The sequence below is a fragment of the Haliotis rubra genome, unplaced genomic scaffold, assembly GCF_003918875.1.
Source record: "Haliotis rubra isolate DU_JTF1 unplaced genomic scaffold, ASM391887v1 Scf397, whole genome shotgun sequence".
In the NCBI taxonomy this organism is placed as follows: Eukaryota; Metazoa; Mollusca; class Gastropoda; order Lepetellida; family Haliotidae; genus Haliotis; species Haliotis rubra.
In genome coordinates this window covers 544,916-567,692 of record NW_025767076.1, presented here as the reverse complement: position 1 = coordinate 567,692, position 22,777 = coordinate 544,916, and the positions used below count along the sequence as shown (strand labels likewise).

Genomic DNA, 22,777 nt, shown 5'->3' with positions numbered 1-22,777 from the left:
GGGTGGTTGTTGGTTATCACTTTCAAGTCCCATGTTGTTGAAAAAGTCCAGGCCATCTAAAGTGATGGTGGAGAAAGCAGGACTGTTCACTGTATTACTTGACTGGGAAATGTTGGAGTTGAGAGTCGATACTGGCACTGGTGTGTTGTCATGGCAGTACTGGCCATGTGCAGTATTATTGTGGCTGAGGCACGGAGCATCCAGCACATCTTTCTGCATGACAGGATGGGATGCAATGGGATTGATAAACTGTTGTACCTGAGAGGGTAGAGTGGTTTGGCTGCTGACATTCACATTTGGCACTGAGAATCCTGTAGGTGGAGTGTCTCCTGTTGACTGAAACATGCATCCAGTGCTTGTGCTCGCGTCTGCTGCTGCTGTCAGTAAGGAATGCATGTGGTTGATGTCCACCTGTAGCTGCGTGTTGTCCAGTGGTGCTGCAGGATGAGACATGGTGTCTTGCTGTAGAGCAATAGAGCCCGAAGGCAGTGTCTGGTGGACATGCTGAGAAGGTGTTGACTGTGTGTTCACTGGATGTACAGTCTCACCACTCTGTCCATGGCTTGGTGTTCCAACATGAGACTTGCCATCAGTGTTGGAGATGACTGCTGGCTGATGGGAAGGCACTGTACTTGTTGCTAGAGTGGGAACCATCTGTACAGTCTGGGGTCCTTGTATCTGCAGGGTGGAAACCTGTCCCCCCTTGCAGCTGCACAGTCTGCATCTGCTGTATTGCAGCTTGTACTCCAGTCTGTACCTGGTTGGCAGACGAGGCAGCCTGCACCTGTAGTGTCTGTAGGGGAGGTGGCTGCTGAGGCGGCTGGGTCATAGGCGTCAGTGTCAGGCTGTTACCCTGAAGACTGACAGCAAGGCTGTGAGTGACCGTGGGGTTCTTCACCTGGGACCCTCCGAGTTGACCTACAGGGGCTGGCGCTATCTTCTGCATCCCTGCCCATCTCTTCAGAAGCTCCTTGTCTTCATTAGACAGCAGATTCTGATCTGTTGAAATGTGATAATATGAATGTTGTAATCTTTTAGCACATTTCATTCAACATATACTATTCACACTTTGCTAAGGATCAAATCATGGATTCAACAGAAAACTATGATGTGGGGTCAAATTTGGTTTAAATATCTAAGCTTATTGTAAGCATGGTTCCTAGGTTTCAGTATGTCATTGCATCTTATGGATCCCATACCCGCTATTGACAGGTGTTGTTTATTTGTCAATGACTCGTTCCATGATTTGCAAAATGGTTGATTGGTGCCATGAAAACCATTTTTATGGATACTCATGTATCAAGTGCATAAGGTTAGAATAAATGGCTGTCTGCCTAAAGAGGGGTTACTATATTATTATTCATCCAGTTTTAAATGGATACAATTTCATATACTAAATCTACGTTTAAGTAAATTTGTGATTTTTTGTGATCCCTATCAAAGTGAGTAGTATAGGAGGGATGGTTTCATTAATAATGATGATATACATAGCTGCAACAGCAGCTGTGACTGATAAGGAATGTTTATGATAATGTAAGCAGCAATGTTACAGAACTGTCAATGATGAAGCACCATGATCACATTAATGATTTCATTTGACCCAATAAAATGTTTGGGACAACTAGATATTCACTCAGAACCAAGTGGTTTTATCATATTGTATTGTTATGAGGAAACCTATTCACTTGTTCTGGTAGACTTCAGAACACATTTGATGCCCAAATAAAGTTAAACATGCAAAACAAATGCTTAAGTACATCATTGTATAATGATTTGATTTTGCCATTTAATCAGAGGTCAAAATGGTAATATTTCGACGTCTAATTCAAATTGAATTTACTGTTATATTTGTCAGTTTTTCCTACCCAGGGATTATCTCACGTAATTGTCCCATAAAATAGGCAGTAAAGCAGTGTGATCTACCATTGATAAAGAAAAGTATTTTGATACCAATCTTATGTGTTTTTTTAAGGTATGGAGCTGTCTGATGAATCACCATTTGAGATCAGTGTTCGGGACACTAAGAATCACACAGCAGTGTTGTTTGTATCACAGAATCATTGTAGAGATATACAGTGGTCAAATAACATCGTGCCTCATTAGAAGTCAAAGCACATTTATCATATATGTATCCACTCTCTGATTGTCACACATTCCTTGACACTGTCAACATGTCTGTTGCTGTATATAGTGGTGGGTGGGTGCAATTTACTAATACCCCGGTACTTTAACACATGATTTGCCAAAAGTACTGCACTGCGGTAAACAATATTAAATAAACAATATTTATGAAACAGACCAATTAAATCATCAGGCCAGGTGGGTACACTGAACACTTTTTATGTCCAGATATCATATTACCAGAGCCATCTTACATCCTTCACTACAGATATGTTGACCTCCAAGTTATCCACTCACATATGTGTCGGCCCTGACAGTAACATCGTTTGCCTTGTGGTTTGGGCTTTCAGACTTTTCATACAATATTTACGAAAGGCTGATTTTCTTATTCACAGCAAACAGTCAGCTGATCAAATGACTTACTTTGTTTCTCTTTCTGTCTTCTGACTCGTTCATTTGCTCTCTCTCTCTTCTTCTTCCTCCTATCTTCTCTTTCCTTCTGTCGCTGAGCAGCAGTCACGACCCGCCTTCCCTCCGGGTCCTCACTGTTGGAGTCTGGAACACAGATATGATGAGGCATTTCACTTGTGCTCATCACATCCTTCATTTCAATTAGTGATGTAGTCGTAATGATAGAAGTGACAATATCACATCTCAATTAGTGATGTAGTCGTAATGATAGAAGTGACAATATCACATCTCAATTAGTGATGTAGTTGTAATGATAGAAGTGACAATATCACATCTCTGTTTGTCCTGACATATTATAAACAAGAGTCATCAGAAGATGACATATCCCCCCGGCCCCCACACATTTGAAAGAACAAATCATCTGACAGTAACTTTAAGTCCAGCTTGATTTTCTTTTAGAATCAGCCCAAATTGTTTCCATGGAAATCATGAAAAATATAAATGCCAAAAATCTGTAAATCGTAAAAGGCACCACTTCAAGAGCTGCCTCATATATCTGCTAAGTTCTGTTGAAAGATGTTGAAGTGTTTTTGAGTTGTGCTCCGGAAACAAAGCCCACCCCTCCCTTTTGAGACTAAGTCCGAATCATTTCCATGGAAACCGGGAAAAATTTAAATGACAAAAATCTGTAAATAGCAAAAGGCACCACTTTAGGTTCTGTTTGATATATACACTAATTTTTGTTGAAAAATATTGAACGGTTTTTGAGTTATGTTCCGGAAACAAAATGATTACGGACGGACAGATGGACGGACAAGGCGTCGACAATATCCCTCGCATTACATGCCGGGGGGATCAAAATCACTTGTCTCAAACATTTTCATTAAGGTGTGCAAAATGAATGATAGTTCAGATATGTAGCAATCTTTGGAATAGCTGATACTTTAGATCATGTAGCTTCATTCCAGGCAACATCCATGGTCCGCCCGGAGAGCGGAAGGTCGCAGGTTCAATCCCCGACCGCGTCATACCAAAAGACATTAAAATATGGTACTTGTTGGTCCCTGCCTGGCGTTCGGCATTAATGGGTACAACAAGGACTGGTCTACTCGGAGTCATTATAATGTGTCTGAGTGGGGTATTCTTGCTTCACTGCGGCATGGTATCTCAGTGGGCAAGCACTATAAAACCAGCTTCAGTCTGGGCTAGTACAAGCAGCCGAACATACACATACCCACGCATGCACGTCGTCATATGAGCGAAATATTCTCAAGCACAACGTTAAAACAAATTTCACATCACCTCCTCCTCCAAGACTAACCTGTTCTCTGTCTGCGTTGGCTGGCATTCAGCAGGGCCTGCTTTACTAAGGCTTTAGTGTCCGATGAGATTGTTTTGATTTCTACATGTTGCTGTTTTGTTTGTGGCTGCTGTTTACCGTCTTCCACCTTGACCTCAGCTTTGATCACAGGCATCATGTCCATCTCCTGTTTTCCGTCAGTGGACTTGGCACTGAGCATCTCTATATCCACAGAGTGTGGGGGCACCAGGGCATTAGTGTCCACAGTAACAAAGGAGCTTCTCTGTTGAACTGGTTTCTTGAACACCTCATCTTCCTGTTTGACTGTGTGTGTGCCTTCTGCCTCCTTCATGTCACCATGTTTGTCGGCTTTCGTCTGCTGCTGCTGCTGATGTTGCTGCTGCTGTTGTTGCAGGGCCTTCAAAAGGTCATCCAGATGTTCAGAGTCCCCTTTGACAACTTCTGTCTCTTGTGGGGACTCTGGTTTAGGGGCTGGTCTGAGCACAGCATTGAAACTGAGAGTGGGTGTCTTTGGCTGATGGAAGTCCATGATCTCCTTGTATATCACCTCCTTCAAGTCATCCTTGCTCATGTCCTAAACCACACAACCAGAACATACTCAGAGATTCTTGACTGACTGAACATGCTACACAGGGGTAGCAAACAACTGTAATATCCAAACTTTAACAATTATGTTTAATGGCAGAAGAATGGAGAATATAAATATATATACATACACATATCTCAAACTTTAATTTTGAATGAACTTACCTTTTTCTCAAAGTCAAAGTTAAATGTTGGCACACAAATTGGTTCATCGTCTGGATCATGGTACTTTGAGAGGTAGTGGTGATCCAGAGCTTTCTGTACAGTGACTCGTTCCGCTGGGTTGATGGTCAGCATCTTGCTCAACAGGTCAATGGCCTTCTTGCTGGCCTTGGGGAACAGCGTCTTCCATGGCACTGCCTGTCTGTGACCCAGAGCTGCAGCACACAAAGTAAAAATAGATAAATAGATGAAGTCCTTAAACAAGGAAATGCACACAGCACACAGCCTTGGTAACTGGAATCTTAGTACAGTGCAAATCCAAATGGATACCATGTCAGCATATTGTACAAAACCAGGCAAATATGGACTTATGATCAAGTATCTAGGCATTACGCAGCTCTACATCATGGAGCCTTAGATGATGACTGGACTGCCCTATATCATCCCATTACATACAAACACCCATGTCATCTTGGTATTTGGCCTCATTACCTTTCATGATCCTCTTAATGTGGTCATTCTGGCAATTCTTGAGGACTGCCTCCGAAGGGGAGCCCAGCACACCCACAATCAACTTGATCTGGGAGATATAGTCCTTCCCTGAAACACACAGCATGCAGTGTATAGAATCACACACAGGAACATTCACTACAGCATGCAGTGTATAGAATAAAACACAAGAACATTCACTACAGCATGCAGTGTATAGAATAACACACAAGAACATTCACTACAGCATGCAGTGTATAGAATAAACACAAGAACATTCAAGAACATGCAGTGTATCACACACAAGAAATTCATGCAGTGTATAGAATAACACACAAGAACATTCACTACAACATAGTGTATAGAATAACACACAAGAACATTCACTACAACATGCAGTGTATAGAATAGAACACACAAGAACATTAGAATAAAACACAAGAACATTCACTACAACATGCAGTGTATAGAATAACACACAAGAACATTCACTACAGCATGCAGTGTATAGAATAACACACAAGAACATTCACTACAACATACAGTGTATAGAATAACACACAAGAACATTCACTACAGCATGCAGTGTATAGAATAAAACACAAGAACATTCACTACAGCATGCAGTGTATAGAATAAAACACAAGAACATTCACTACAACATGCAGTGTATAGAATAACACACAAGAACATTCACTACAAGCAGTGTATAGAAGAACACACAACAAGAATAAAAACACAAGAACATTCACTACAACATACAGTGTATAGAATAACACACAAGAACATTCACTACAACATGCAGTGTATAGAATAACACACAAGAACATTCACTACAACAACATGCAGTGTATACACACATAAAACACAAGAACATTCACTACAACACAAGAACATTCACTACAGCATGCAGTGTATAGAATAACACACAAGAACATTCACTACAACATGCAGTGTATAGAATAAAACACAAGAACATTCACTACAGCATGCAGTGCATAGAATAAAACACACAAGAACATTCACTACAACATACAGTGTATAGAAAACACACAAGAACATTCACTACAACATGCAGTGTATAGAATAACACACAAGAACACAAATTTGAAAGAACAAATCATCTGACAGTTACTTAAAGTCGAACTTGATATTTTGAGACTAAGTCCAAATTGTTTCCATGGAAATCATGAAAAATATAAATGCCAAAAATCTGTAAATAGCAAAAGGCACCACTTCAAGATCTGCCTCATATATCTGCCAAGTTCTGTTGAAAGATCTTGAAGGGTTTTTGAGTTGTGCTCCGGAAACAAAGCCCACCCCTCCTTTTTGAGACTAAGTCCAAATAGTTTCCATGGAAACTGTGTAGAATAAAAATGACAAAAAATCGTGTAAATAGCAAAAAGCACCACTTTAGGTTCTATTTGATATATATAACAATTTCTGCTGAAAAATATTGAATGGTTACTAAGCTATACTCCGGAAACGAAATAATTATGGACAGTCAGACGAGGCATTGACGACAAAACATGCACGCACGTACGCACGCATTCACATTACATGCCAGGGGGATGGATAATAACACACAGGAACATTCACTACAGCATGCAGTGCATAAAATATTAGACAGGAACATATAGTACAGGCTACCATGTATACAATTAGACATGATAGCCGAAATGATACTTCTGGGTATGGTTCATCATGTTCATTACTAGAAATCCAAAGTGCCAAAGGGACACAAAAATCTACATTTGTACATTTCACTCACCCTGCTAAACACAGGTTACGGACGCTGCTCAACTCACCTGGAAACAGATGTTTTCGGCCCAGCATCTCTGCGAAGATACATCCAACGGACCACATGTCGACAGCAGTTCCATACTCCACCAGGGACAGTAGGATCTCTGGGGCCCGGTACCATCGGGTGGCCACGTACTGGGTCATGTAGTAGCACGGCTCATCGGGGGTCTGGAAGATACCTCGGGCCATACCTGCAGCAGGGAGCACCATGTCACTCACAGTTCACGTGGGCTGGACACCCCTTTCAACACATTCTGGCCACATGCCTGTTATATCCCAGGTCCAGAATCTGAGATCAGTGGATTCCTCATGGTAGTAGTTGCCCTTCTACATATATTACAAGCTACATCCTATAGGACTTCCCTTATTCTAAAACTGGATCAAGACATATGCTGATAAAGTGAGTTACTGGATTACTTTACCTTACTGTTGTTTAAATGTTGCTTAACACTACCTTCTGCAGTATTCCAGCTCAATGATGACAGCATCAGAGAATGATTGTTAGAATGTTGTTTAACACCGCACTGAGCAATATTCCAGCTATATGGCGACGGTCTGTAAATAATTGAATCTGGAAAAGACAATCCAGTGATCAACAGCATGAGCATCGATCTACGCAATTGGGATACGTTCACGTGTCTCAACCAAGTCAGCGAGCCTGACTACCCGGTCCCGTTAGTCGCCTCTTATGACAAGCATGGGTTATTGAAAATCAATCCTAAACTGGATCTTCACGGGTATCTAAATATTGTAGAACCAGTGATTCAGCTATCTTGCACCACTACAAGAGTTAGCTCAGAATGTTAACAGTTAACTCAATGTGGAATACTATCGCTTTAATTTGTTTTATAAATAACGGTAACTTGAAAACATGTTCTGTCCTACAGCCCTACCTCCGATTGGGATTAATCTTTATTTGCTGTAAGTGACAGCATTTTGAAGTGATATAAGGGGGATGTAGAGTTACCCCCTTTACCAAAATGGCAGCTCAAGCAGACAGCGGGGATTTTGCGAATTTTGAAATCATAAACAATACGTCAGCTTAGTCAGCTGTATGGGAACACTTTGGGTTTGTAAAACCAGATAAAGTGGACAAGAAGCGAGTTGCATGTCGGAAGTGTAAGCTGATATTGAAGTATTGTAGAATTACAACCAATTTGACAGATCATGTGTGTCTGAGGCACGGTCTTGATGTGCTTGCCCCAACCAAGGGTAGGCCTAAGAGACAAACAACCCTGACAGTGCTCAATGACAAAACTACTCTACTTTCGTCGTCAAAACGAGCAAGAGACATTTTGGCAGCCATTCTTGAATTTATTGTGAAAGATTTGCGGCCATTCAGTGTTGTCCACAATGAGGGGTTTAGGGACATGTTGCGAGTTTTGGAACCACGTTACACAACCCCCTCGTGACAGTATTTCTCAGGTTCTGCCTTGCCCATGTCAGGAATGACCTTTCCTGTGCTGAGGATGTTTCACTCACAACTGATGGATGAACTAGCAGAATCTGCACATGTGGACAGACTCTTGTTTCTAAAGAAGAATTGGAAAGTTGGAAACCAAGATAAAAAATGAACTATTATCTGCCTTCATCACACTATTTGACTTTGAGCAAAATGTGTTAATGTAAAATATTGCCAATTATGTTAACCTATCTTTCAACTTGAGTCACCAAGTTATCTGCTGATAGGTTATTTGTGAGATTTCTTGATACTTTCAAAGTGACAAAAGATTATTGTCTTCTTTCAATCTGTTGACTGTTCAGTGCATTGGATATATTTTATCATCTTCATGTTGTTAAAACTAAAACATATCTACCTGTGAACTGTTTCATTTTCAACCTTTACACAAAGTAAGTGTTTTCTATTGAAACTGAAAGGTTACCATTTGTCAAAAATGTGACAGAGCCACATAGCCAGTATTTATTCTTTATTTTTTTGTATGTTATTCTACATACAAAGTTGTGGGGATCAAAGAGTCTGCAAAGCACAGTTTTGTAATAAATAGTATTAAATCCTGTGTGAATGTGTTGGCTTGTTGTGGAATCATGTCATGAAGTCATGTTCATGAAGAAGTCATCATGACAACTTTACCAATACTGACCTGAAAGTTATAAGGAATAAACAATTAAACACATTTTATGGTTTAAGTAGTTTAATGTAAAAGAAGTTGGTAGAAAATGGCAATTTGAATTTTGTCTGAACTATCGCAATAGTTATCGCAATAGTTGCTTGCAATAGACTTTCGACATCGCAATAGTTGCTTGCAATAGACTATCGACATCGCAATAGTTGCTTGCAATAGACTATCGACATCGCAATAGTTGCTTGCAATAGACTATCGACATCGCAATAGTTGCTTGCAATAGACTATCGAAATCGCAATAGTTCCTTAGACCTCAATAGTCACCCCTAGTATTTAATATATATAAGTGAAGATGACCGACCTTGCATCAGACCCTGCATTATTAACAATTGGTGTATTCTGATCCAGTGTTGATTCCGGTCAGAACAGGGTGATTAAAGGGACAGGATGGTCAGGCTCACTGATGTCATAGGTCATATCCCAAGTGGAACGGTCATTCATCATACTTCAGGATCACCTGTCCTCATCTGTTACTGTTGACCCACATATTACAAGGGAGATCAGAGGCCGTGCTCTAACCTTAGTTGGAGGATTTTACAGAGGCTTGATATTGAATTGATAACAAATATAAACTATGAACCAAGTCAGAGGCCCTCACCACCCAATAGATAAAAGCAGACAGCAACGAAGGTTGCTGGGTGCTAACTTTCGCAAGAAATCTCCACACAGCTACCTACTGAACAAGCCTACTGAATAAGCCCCCTCTATTGTTGAATTAACCTACTTAACTGATGAGTTAGTCTTGAACATGTTGAAACAAAATTGAAAAGGTTATAAAGTTTATCAGTTGATAGCAAAACTCCCTATCGTGTCAGATACTGTAGTGCACATATCACACCTAAACCCATCTGTAAGCCTCACACAATGGGAGTTCCCCTTGTTTACAATGACCTGCATCTTTCCCCATGTCCAAGAGATGCATAACATTGCTCAAAAAAGGGATAATTTCATAAACTTGCAACACTTTTCGAAGTTTATTTGTGAGCCATTTGCAGAGATAAATAAAAACTACAACAGGGTGACAGTCCCCAAGGCCTTAACCATGTCAACTACTGTAACTGCAAACTTAGAAATCATTCCGTTTGCTGAACAGCTGGGGATGATGATTGTTATTTTAGTGTTTTCATGGTTACAATAAGCCATGAAAAATATACTCAAGCTCAAGTAAAGGAACCAAACCCATCTATTTTTTCAGTGAAAACTACTCATCTTGTCACACTTGAATCCCATACATTTATATTCCTTGCATTTGGTAAACTAATTACATCTCAATCATGACATCAGAAGAAGTTTGCGAATGAATTCATGCTGCTCCCAGCAACATAATGACTGAATATATTCGATGTAATAAGACTTTACACTACATGTATGTTCAATTAAATGCTGTACTGTAAGCAAGTCTGGAAAATGTCTGGAGGTACTGCCTGAAGTTCAACCTTTAAACAACCTTTCTGTACAACTGAAACAAAATTGTGGTTGTCTGAGAACTATTTACCTGTGTGACCTGTGAAGATCTGAGTTATAATTGGTCTTCGGCAACCCATGCTTGTCGTATGAAGCGACTCATGTGATCGGGTGGTCAGGCTCGCTGATTTGGTTGACACATGTCATCGGTTCCCAGTTGTGTATGTCAATACTCATGACATCAATCACTTGATTGTCTGGCTCAGATGGGATGGTTTAGAGACTACCATCTTGCAGCTATATAATTGCTGACTGCAGCATTAAACAAGGAAAACAAAACACTTCTTAGAATATGAAAACTATGACAATCTGCCGAGGGCTCCCACATCCCTCCTAGTCTGTATGTATGGACCAGTCAGTGAGACAGCAGTACCTCACACCTTCCTCTGTGTGTCATGAGATTAGACCCTGCCAAAATCAGCGAGTTCAATAGACACTTAGATGGGTAGAATATAATAGATAACTTATATTCAGATTTTCATACAAAACTTTGCTTAATATGTGTCAGCCTACAGTCCATTTTACTGAAACTTCAACCTGTATGTCTGGGAAGAACAAAGAGTTTTTCAAAGATCGACAAGACTTGTAGTAGTAGTAGTGCGAGAGTGAAATCCACTTATCCACTTTATCATGACATACATAATCATAGACAGCACAGTCTATCATGACATAGTTTACCATGATAATCAGACATCACAGTCTATCCTGACATAGTTTACCATGATAATAATAGACATTACAGTCTATCCTGACATAGTTTACCATGATAATCAGACATTACAGTCTATCCTGACATAGTTTACCATGATAATAATAGACATTACAGTCTATCCTGACATAGTTTACCATGATAATAATAGACATTACAGTCTATCCTGACAGTTTACCATGATAATAATAGACATTACAGTCTATCCTGACATAGTTTACCATGATAATAATAGACACTACAGTCTATCCTGACATAGTTTACCATGATAATAATAGACATTACAGTCTATCCTGACAGTTTACCATGATAATCAGACATTACAGTCTATCCTGACATAGTTTACCATGATAATAATAGACATTACAGTCTATCCTGACATAGTTTACCATGATAATAATAGACATTACAGTCTATCCTGACATAATTTACCATGATAATAATAGACATTACAGTCTATCCTGACATACTTCACCACAATAATCATAGACATCACACTCTCCCATCAGTACACCATATGTCAAGATATATGCATACTTACTGTACGCCCCCTCCACATCCATTATTTCCATCGTAGTGAACACCTCAGAAACACTTTCAATATGATTAGTTCATGTATCGGCACTGCCGGACCACAACCCACTGCACAGAGCTACACCAACATCTTCCTTGCTTCATCCCCCCAGTGACAACTGTTTGATGTTACAGTTTCAAATTGTGCTACAATGGCATTTCATTGTTGTATGTTTGAATTGCCAGCACGCTGACCTTGAAATTCTGTTTGCCAACAGCAGTGGTATTGCCAATGTTTGTCCTCAAACAGTGCCGTGGAGCTGGGGAGACATTCCTCCATGCTGACATCACAACAGCGACTCCACTACATAGACAACTGACGCAGCACACTACACACGGTTGACCCACACAAGCTGTACCATCGCATCAAATCTTAATTTCCCTTCATCCATGGTCCCCCTCTCCAAGCTATGTGTTAAGGTTGTAGAAGCATGTTCAACAGGTGTAATGCTGGGCTGAGGTTTACATGCAACACATCGCAATATTGGAAATAGGGGGTGTTATTGTCAAACGTACACAATATCGCAGGACAAATGTTTCAGAAGTTTGGGTGGAGAATCTTTCTCCTCATGAGTAGCTTCCAAAGAATCAAAAGGGGAATGATTTGTTGACATTTTAGGCCACCAACCATGCTGTCACATTTCTATCATCACAATTTTTTTAGATAGTCTTAAAAAAATTAAGATTTTGCTATGTAACCACAATAACATGCATTAGAAATAACTTCAATCCTGGAATTTACTAATGCCATGTATCTGATGCATGTGTACCACATGGTTGACCTAATTAAAAGGTGAGGTGAGGTGAGGTGAAATTGGGTTTAACGTCGTGCTTGAGAATATTTTGCTCATATGACGACGTGCATGCATGTGTATGTGTATATGCGGCTGCTTGTACTAGCCCAGACTTAAGCTGGTTTTATAGTGCTAGCCCACTGAGATACCACGCCGCAGTGAAGCATGAATACCCAACTCAGACACATTATACTGACTCCGAGCCGACCAGTCCTTGTTGTACCCATTAATGCCGAGTGCCAGGCAGGGACCAACAAGTACCATATTTTAATGTCTTTTGGTTTGACGCGGTCTGGGATTGAACCTGCGACCTTCCGCTCTCAGTGCGGATGCTCTAACCACTACACCAAGGAGGCGGTCTCTAATTAAAAGGAATCCACGAGCACGCATGTACTTGTGCATGATATTATATCTCAAACATCTTCAGATAAACACTCTTATCATGATGTAGGGAATATAAAACCCTTGATAAGACCCTTAACACTGATGGTGAACATGGAGATTCAATCTGGTCATGAAAGTACACAAGTGGAAAGTGAGTGAGTGAGTTTAGTTTTATGCCACACTCAGCAATATTCCAGCGGTCTGTAAATAATTGAGTCTGGACCAGACAATCCTGTGACCAACAGCATGACACAAGTGGAAGGGTAACATATGACACTTCTAAGGCCAGTCTCACTAAACACCCATATGACACAGCCAGTCTGTAAGCCATGGTAATAATGCTACTGTCTCTGCCATACATATTCAACATCCTCATGATCTTGAGATTCAACAACAAATTCAGAGTTGCAACATGCAATAGGATTTCCAAACTATATCTAGAAGTCCTGTTCATCTAATAACCTACAGTTGCCATGCTTCTCGCAGGTGTATAAACTCAACAACATTTGTTTGATTCAATCACTGAATGCATGGTATGTTGTCTATAAGGCCAGTAAAAAACCTTAACACAGATTAAAAGACCAATAATGATACTTATTATTACTTATTACTTAACATTAAATACCATTGAAGCTCATGTTTATGTCTTATATTGAACAGGTGTTCATCACTGAACCTAAGCATGCAAAGTAGGCCACAGAAACATAACCGGCTGGTTTCTCAGGAGCGAAGAGTCCACACTTATACCTAAAGTATTATTAATAAAATAATTCTAGAGGAACCGTGGCAACCAATGAGTCATTTCTGGAGAAGAAACAAGAAACTGTTATAAATAAATACCTTCCACACACCTAAGAAACTTTGCATTTTTTCTTCAGAGACTCATAATATTTCGAAAATGAAATGATACAGTCTTCTCCTCAATGTGTGTACTCACAGAAATAATACTTGATTGGTTTTTGATGTGTTTTAGTCTATTATCATGATTATTGCATGCGTTTTTAACAAAACTGCTAAATTACATACCTAGACTCCTAATGTTGTATGTGGTGCTATCATTATGGTCATGTTCCCTACATCATGTAATATACCTTGTTTGTTGAATTTGCTATTTTAAATCAATTTCTTACAAGGATCAGTAGGATAGTATTGATATGCATTGTATATTTAACGAAAAGTATTGTGTGTTGTTACCGGCCCTATTGTGATCATGGTGATTACTTGCTTTGACATGTTTCATAGCAAGGACAAGACATCTCTTAATAATTATTTGTTTTCTTGGAATCCTCCAGACGTTGTGTACTTTATTACATGTCTCACAAATTCAAAACATCAAATAAATATTAATAGATCAGACTAAACAGAACACTCACCAAAGTCTCCAATCCTGACGTGACAGTCTTCATTGACGAGGAGGTTGCTGGGCTTGAGATCTCGATGAATGACATTGGCAGAGTGGATGTACTTCAGCCCCCGCAGGATCTGGTACAGAAAGTACCGGATGTGTTCCTCGGTCAGTTCTTGTTGTGTGTAGATGATGCGATGCAGGTCACTTTCCATGAGGTCAAACACTACATAGATCTCCTGGAAATGTTCCTGCTTTGGCTTCAGGATTTCCCGGATGTTGATGATGTTATCATGGTTGAAGTGTTTCAGGATCTTGATCTCTCGGTACGTTCTCTTGGTTACTGTCAGTGCATCAAACACATGAGGGATCTTCTTGATGGCCACTCGGTCTTGAGTTTTCTTATGCGTGGCTGAGCAAACGACACCGTATGCTCCAATGCCAATGTTCTCTATAGGTTTGTAATCTGTGTCCTGCAGATCAAATTTTACACTGAATGTTCTTTTGGCCAGGTTTTTCTTGATCTGATCTAATGCAACCTTGGTCATGTTGCTAGTTGGTGTCGTGCTTGTCATCGTGAGAGTACAAAGTAGCTGCTCTCAACTATCTGAAACATCAACATCACACACATAAAGCACCTGTTGTCATCGTGACAGTGCAAGGTGGCTGTTCTCAACTTTCTGAAACATCAACATCACATATAAGGAGCATCTGTTGTCATCGTGACAGCACAAGGTGGCTGCTCTCAACTATCTGAAACATCAACATCACATACATGGAGCATCTGTTGTCACCGTGACAGTGCAAGGTGGCTGTTCTCAACTATCTGAAACATCAACATTCCATACATGGAGCATCTGTTGTCACCGTGACAGTGCAAGGTGGTTGTTCTCAACTATCTGAAACATCAACATCACATACATGGAGCATCTGTTGTCATCGTGACAGCACAAGGTGGCTGCTCTCAACTATCTGAAACATCAACATCACATACAAGGAGCATCTGTTGTCACCGTGACAGTGCAAGGTGGTTGTTCTCAACTATCTGAAACATCAACATCACATACATGGAGCATCTGTTGTCACCGTGACAGCACAAGGTGGCTGCTCTCAACTATCTGAAACATCAACATCACATACAAGGAGCATCTGTTGTCACCGTGACAGTGCAAGGTGGTTGTTCTCAACTATCTGAAACATCAACATCACATACATGGAGCACCTGTTGTCAATGTGACAGCACAAGGTGGCTGCTCTCAACTATCTGAAACATCAACATCACATACAAGGAGCACCTGTTGTCACCGTGACAGTGCAAGGTGGTTGTTCTCAACTATCTGAAACATCAACATCACATACAAGGAGCACCTGTTGTTGTCACCGTGACAGTGCAAGGTGGTTGTTCTCAACTATCTGAAACATCAACATCACATACATGGAGCACCTGTTGTCAATGTGACAGCACAAGGTGGCTGCTCTCAACTATCTGAAACATCAACATCACATACAAGGAGCATCTGTTGTCACCGTGACAGTGCAAGGTGGTTGTTCTCAACTATCTGAAACATCAACATCACATACATGGAGCACCTGTTGTCAATGTGACAGTACAAGGTAGCTGCTCTCAACTATCTGAAACATCAACATCACATACATGGAGCATCTGTTGTCATCGTGACAGTACAAGGTGGCTGCTCTCAACTATCTGAAACATCAACATCACATACAAGGAGCATCTGTTGTCATCGTGACAGTGCAAGGTGGTTGTTCTCAACTATCTGAAACATCAACATCACATACATGGAGCACCTGTTGTCAATGTGACAGTACAAGGTAGCTGCTCTCAACTATCTGAAACATCAACATCACATACATGGAGCATCTGTTGTCATCGTGACAGTACAAGGTGGCTGCTCTCAACTATCTGAAACATCAACATCACATACAAGGAGCACCTGTTGTCATTGTGACAGTGCAAGGTGGTTGTTCTCAACTATCTGAAACATCAACATCACATACATGGAGCACCTGTTGTCAATGTGACAGTACAAGGTGGCTGTTCTCAACTATCTGAAACATCAACATCACATACATGGAGCACCTGTTGTCAATGTGACAGTACAAGGTGGCTGCTCTCAACTATCTGAAACATCAACATCACATACAAGGAGCATCTGTTGTCATCGTGACAGTGCAAGGTGGTTGTTCTCAACTATCTGAAACATCAACATCACATACAAGGAGCACCTGTTGTCATCGTGACAGTACAAGGTGGTTGTTCTCAACTATCTGAAACATCAACATCACATACAAGGAGCATCTGTTGTCAATGTGACGGTACAAGGTGGTTGTTCTCAACTATCTGAAACATCAACATCACATACATGGAGCACCTGTTGTCAATGTGACAGTACAAGGTGGTTGTTCTCAACTATCTGAAACATCAACATCACATACATGGAGCACCTGTTGTCATCGTGACAGTACAAGGTGGTTGTTCTCAACTATCTGAAACATCAACATCACATACAAGGAGCATCTGTTGTCATCGTGACAGTACAAGGTGGTTGTTCTCAACTATCTGAAACATCAACATCACATACATGGAGCACCTGTTGTCAATGTGACAGTACAAGGTGGTTGTTCTCAACTATCTGAAACATCAACATCACATACATGGAGCATCGTGACAGTACAAGGTGGTTGTTCTCAACTATCTGAAACATCAACATCATACATGGAGCACCTGTTGTCAATGTGACAGTACAAGGTGGTTGTTCTCAACTATCTGAAACATCAACATCACATACATGGAGCATCTGTTGTCAGCACAATGTGACAGTACAAGGTGGTTGTTCTCAACTATCTGAAACATCAACATCACATACAAGGAGCATCTGTTGTCATCGTGACAGTACAAGGTGGTTGTTCTCAACTATCTGAAACATCAACATCACATACATGGAGCACCTGTTGTCATCGTGACAGTACAAGGTGGTTGTTCTCAACTATCTGAAACATCAACATCACATACATGGAGCATCTGTTGTCATCGTGACGTGAAGGTGGCTACAATCTGAAACATGCATCTCAACTCATCTGAAACATCAACATCAACATACATACATGGAGCACCTGTTGTCAATGTGACAGTACAAGGTGGTTGTTCTCAACTATCTGAAACATCAACATCACATACATGGAGCACCTGTTGTCAATGTGACAGTACAAGGTGGTTGTTCTCAACTATCTGAAACATCAACATCACATACATGGAGCACCTGTTGTCATCGTGACAGTACAAGGTGGTTGTTCTCAACTATCTGAAACATCAACATCACATACAAGGAGCATCTGTTGTCAATGTGACGGTACAAGGTGGTTGTTCTCAACTATCTGAAACATCAACATCACATACATGGAGCATCTGTTGTTGACAATTACAAGGTAGCTGCTCTCAACTATCTGAAACATCAACATCACATACAAGGAGCATCTGTTGTCATTGTGACAGTGCAAGGTGGTTGTTCTCAACTATCTGAAACATCAACATCACATACATGGAGCATCTGTTGTCATGTGACAGTGCAAGGTGGTTGTTCTCAACTATCTGAAACATCAACATCACATACAAGGAGCATCTGTTGTCATCGTGACAGTGCAAGGTGGTTGTTCTCAACTATCTGAAACATCAACATCACATACATGGAGCACCTGTTGTCATCGTGACAGTACAAGGTGGTTGCTCTCAACTATCTGAAACATCAACATCACATACATGGAGCACCTGTTGTCATCGTGACGGTACAAGGTGGTTGCTCTCAACTATCTGAAACATCAACATCACATACATGGAGCACCTGTTGTCATCGTGACAGTACAAGGTGGCTGCTCTCAACTATCTGAAACATCAACATCACATACATGGAGCACCTGTTGTCAATGTGACAGTGCAAGGTGGTTGTTCTCAACTATCTGAAACATCAACATCACATACAAGGAGCACCTGTTGTCAATGTGACAGTGCAAGGTGGTTGTTCTCAACTATCTGAAACATCAACATTCCATACATGGAGCATCTGTTGTCAATGTGACAGTACAAGGTGGTTAATTCTCAACTATCTGAAACATCAACATCACATACAAGGAGCACCTGTTGTCATCGTGACAGTACAAGGTGGCTGCTCTCAACTATCTGAAACATCAACATCACATACAAGGAGCATCTGTTGTCATCGTGACAGTACAAGGTAGCTGCTCTCAACTATCAATCAATCAATCTTTATTTCAGTACTTAAAAGGCCACAGGCCTGTAGTACATTTAGAGTTTACATGAGTAGATAGAAATCGTTTATAAATTCTTTTCTGTAACAATACTTTTTCTTAATCTCATAGCGAAATAGATGTACATTGCCAGATTATGTAATATTGATGTGGTAGTATCTGTTAATAGTGAAATTAATGTTCTTACACTTGGATGTTTATAATAGTATGGCTTTAGGTATTTTGTTCGTAGAGTCGTATAAGCAGGACAGATTAGAAGAAAATGTAGTTCATCCTCAACAGTACTCATATTACATAACTGACATATTCTGATTTCTCTTTGTATACCTGCATACCTGCCAGTTTCAATAAATAATTCATGGGAAGAGCAAGCGAAAACGAGAGAGCTATACTGGAACTTCTTTACGCCGATTTTAAGCTAAATAATCTTCAAACGTATGTCCGATTTCCATTGGTTATAGTATAAACATTTTGTGGATAGAAGTAGTGATTCACCAAGACTGGAAATAGATATCTTTCATTCTTTGTGTAAAGGATATGATAAAATTGGTATGCAACTGAACATTGTGATCACACCACACATAACCATAACCAGTTTTGTACAAAACTCCCTAATATCACTCACCCAATTCCTTTTCCCATTTTCGTCATACAATTTCATCATATCATAACATTTTTTCGGAAACCTATGGCATGGCATATGCAGTAATCTTACCCAATACTTTATGGCTTTAATGGAAGAGTATATAAACAAGGGGAATCTACCTAATTCTCTGTAAACCATCCTATTACATGTGTTCGGTTTTACACCAAGAACCTTTTTACATGCATATAAATGAACTCTTTCAATACTGTCATATTGTTGTAATCCCCATATCTCAGAGCCATATAGAAGTATTGGACTTATCTTCATATCGAATATTTTAAAGAATGTGTTAAAGGACATTTCACCCAACGATCTCATATTTTTACAAACACCGATTAGGATTTTCAAGGCTTGTGCTGACGCTTGTTTTGTGTGTTTGGACCAGGAAAGACTATTACAAAAGTATACACCAAGATACTTATAAACACTGGTAGTTTTGAGTAGTTGCCCTTTATAATACCATTTTTCTAATTTAGAGAGTTTGCCACCTTTCTTAAAAGGCGATAATTTTGGTTTTGTCTCTGTTTACACACAATTTATATTGGTCAGAAAATGTGTCTAATTCATCTATTTGTTTCTGTAAACCGCTAACAGTACTAGAAAATAGTACAATATCATCGGCAAAGAGTAACAGAAATAGTTGTATTGTATCTGGGTGTAGTTGAATCCCATTCGTACATGTGTCACATATTTGTATTGCTAATTCATTAATGAAAAACGTAAAAAGGAAAGGGCTTAAAATACAGCCTTGTCTAACACCTAGTTCACTAATGAAAGGTTCAGATAAGTCATGCTGATTCCTTACACACACTTTAACATTTTCGTATATACTCTTCAACATTTTATTCATTTTACTACTAAGACCGTGCAATTGTAGAAGTCTCCATAGTTTATCCCGCTGCACAGAATCGAAAGCCTTTGCAAAATCAACGAATAGTGCGTAGAACTTTCCACCTTTTGAGCTGAGGTATCTTTGTATTAGGCTATACAGTATAAAGATATTATCTGTTGTTGTATATCCTCCCTAAAGCCCGCTTGACCCTCGTGATATCTGATCCATGACGCCAGTCCATTTAACTAATCTTTTGTTGATAATGTAAGTAAATAACTTGCCAAATATACTAAGTACAGTTATTCCACGGTAGTTATTGGTATCTTTAGAGTCACCCTGTTTATAGACTGGAACAAGAATGCCAACTGACCAAGATTCAGGAAAGTTCCCAGTGTCGAGGATAATATTGAAAATAAGCTCAAGATATGGAAGTAAAAGATCAGATGAATGTTTGAAAAATTCTCGGAGGATGTTGTCTAATCCTGGTGACTTGTTACACTTTAGATGTTGTATACTGTTAAGTATTTCATCTCTACTTATTGGGGCATCCAATATGTCGGGGGCTACACCTGTAATATGAGTAGACTCAGTATCGTTCACATAGTCTTGTCTATTTGGATCTGGGTTGTTATCAGAGGTTGAGAATAATGACTGAAAGTAATTGAACCATTCGTCGATTTCAATGTTATTATTTTGGCTTTTCTTAGGATTTAGTGTTTTAAGTTCATACCAGAATTTTTTGGCATCATTTATATTATTTTCTAGGTTTTTTCTTTTCTGTTCCATAAATGCCTTTCTCTTTTCCTTGCAGGTTGTATTATATCTGTTTCTAGCTTTGTGATATCTCTCCAGGGATTGCAAGGTTTTATCTTTTCGGAAGGAGTTAAGAAATTTACACCGTTCTTTTTTTAAATGATTACATTCTTCATCATACCAGATATTCGTATTATGTTGTTCTGAGAAGGGGCGTATCCGTCTTTTCATATCAAAAGCAGCTAGACACAATGCTTCTACGACATAATCTACACATTGACTTATATCAGTGAATGCTACATCAACAGATTTATCAAATAAGTCTTGTATATCATCCGATAGTAGATTATTTCTGAATTGCGACAACATCTTGCTATTCCAAACAAATTTGTATGCTTCATGATCAGATTTATATTTACCACTCATAGTCTTTGGCTCTACTGGTGGGTGATGCGCACGTAAATCTAAGGTTATCTCTCAACTATCTGAAACATCAACATCACATACAAGGAGTACACATGATGAAGGAAAAGTACAAGAATCTTGAAATTCCACATGATGACATCAATCTGAAAACATTTCTGTCACCCTGCAGGAGAAATTTTACTTCACAGGGTAATAATCTTGATTCTTCATCAGTCTGTGTCCAAAGCGGCTGACCCGTCTGCTTGTTTGAATATGGTTCTTATCACCAGAGCTCCAGATAAGATTTAGCTCATGTGGGTACTGTACCCACTGTATTTTTTTGGAGTGGGTATTATGAATGTTGAGTGGGTATTTCATTTTCTATTACCCACTGCTTTCAAATATGTGAGTATAATTTCAGTCATTTTACTCACCTAAGTATTATGTGACTGAGTACATTTACTAAGCAGGAATGTTCTGCCTATGTCATACCTAATCAAAACCAACTTAAATATAATGGAAATGATTTCAGAAAAATCACTCATCCTATACTGCCAGTACAACACTTGTCCTATACTAACAGTACAACTTGATAGCAATCGATGTCTTTTTCATTACGAAAGCGATTTTTATAAATATATTCCGTACGCATTTGTTTTAAACTTTTTGCGTATCTAAAATTTTATTTTCTAACAATTATTTTTCAATGCGTAATTTGAAATTTTTATATGCTTATTTTACCCGGATACGCAGCTTATCTGGGCCTCTGAATCACTATTTTCTGTAGAATTTTTAGAGTCATAATATTACTTAACTTACTTAATCCTCTTCGTCCGTCTAGGGACATAAGGCTGCAAGAAACTCTCCCGTCATAATATAGACTATTATTAACAGCTAGAGCTTACGAGTTCAGCCAAACACAGTTTGGAATACAGAGTTAAAATGTGGACAAGTGGCTTTTGTCACAGACTGTTTCATGAACTCCAGTTTCCCTCATGTTAGTCTGGGCACACTTGTAATGCTGGGTACAGATGGTAGGGTGGAGTGGGGAGGTCGACACCAACATTATACATGGCTGGGGCAGACCCTATAATAGAAGAGTCTAAACCATAAAGCCATTACGATAGCTGTGTGTCAGATGCACCATGAGCTTTCTGGACATTAGATTCTATAGGTAATTTGGCAGTTCTGTCGTATGCTGCATCACTTCCGCTATTGGCACCACCCTCCCTTCAACCCAACCGATAAGTATATAATGCTTTATAGTCTCACATGTACCTAACGCCAGTGGTATGATGTATCTACGCTTACCTGGTAGTGTGCTTAACCATTCAAACTCACTCCGTCTGACACAGAACAGTTGCCGAATGAAGCATAGTCCTGTCTGAAGTTCGCATTGAGCACGTACGTTCGAGATGTTTCCGTAGACGTACCTGACATTACCCTAACATCCCTTATCTGAAGGTGTTTCTCCAACCGGAACTTACTTTGTTGTTTGTATCAGATTTCTGGTCCACAACTTCCGGATTCACACTTTTATGGTACGCTAAAT

General features: G+C 39.7%; 1 protein-coding gene across 2 annotated transcripts; it reads right to left on the bottom strand.

Annotated features, from left to right (window-relative positions):
• Positions 1-459: 459 nt before the first annotated feature.
• Positions 460-22,757, bottom strand: LOC124286958 (mitogen-activated protein kinase 7-like). 2 transcript variants are annotated; one of them, XM_046723416.1, is made up of 8 exons: positions 22,537-22,757; positions 14,334-14,912; positions 6,898-7,083; positions 5,093-5,200; positions 4,604-4,815; positions 3,854-4,427; positions 2,545-2,676; positions 460-999 (listed from the first exon to the last, which is right to left on the bottom strand). In XM_046723416.1, the coding sequence occupies exons 2-8, from the start codon at positions 14,878-14,880 to the stop codon at positions 590-592; spliced, it is 2,169 nt and encodes a 722-aa protein (XP_046579372.1). In that variant the 5' UTR covers positions 14,881-14,912; positions 22,537-22,757; the 3' UTR covers positions 460-589. The 2 variants fall into 2 exon arrangements, with proteins under 2 accessions (XP_046579372.1, XP_046579373.1); XM_046723417.1 differs by having other exon boundaries at positions 22,659-22,742.
• Between the last annotated feature and the right edge of the window lie 20 nt (positions 22,758-22,777).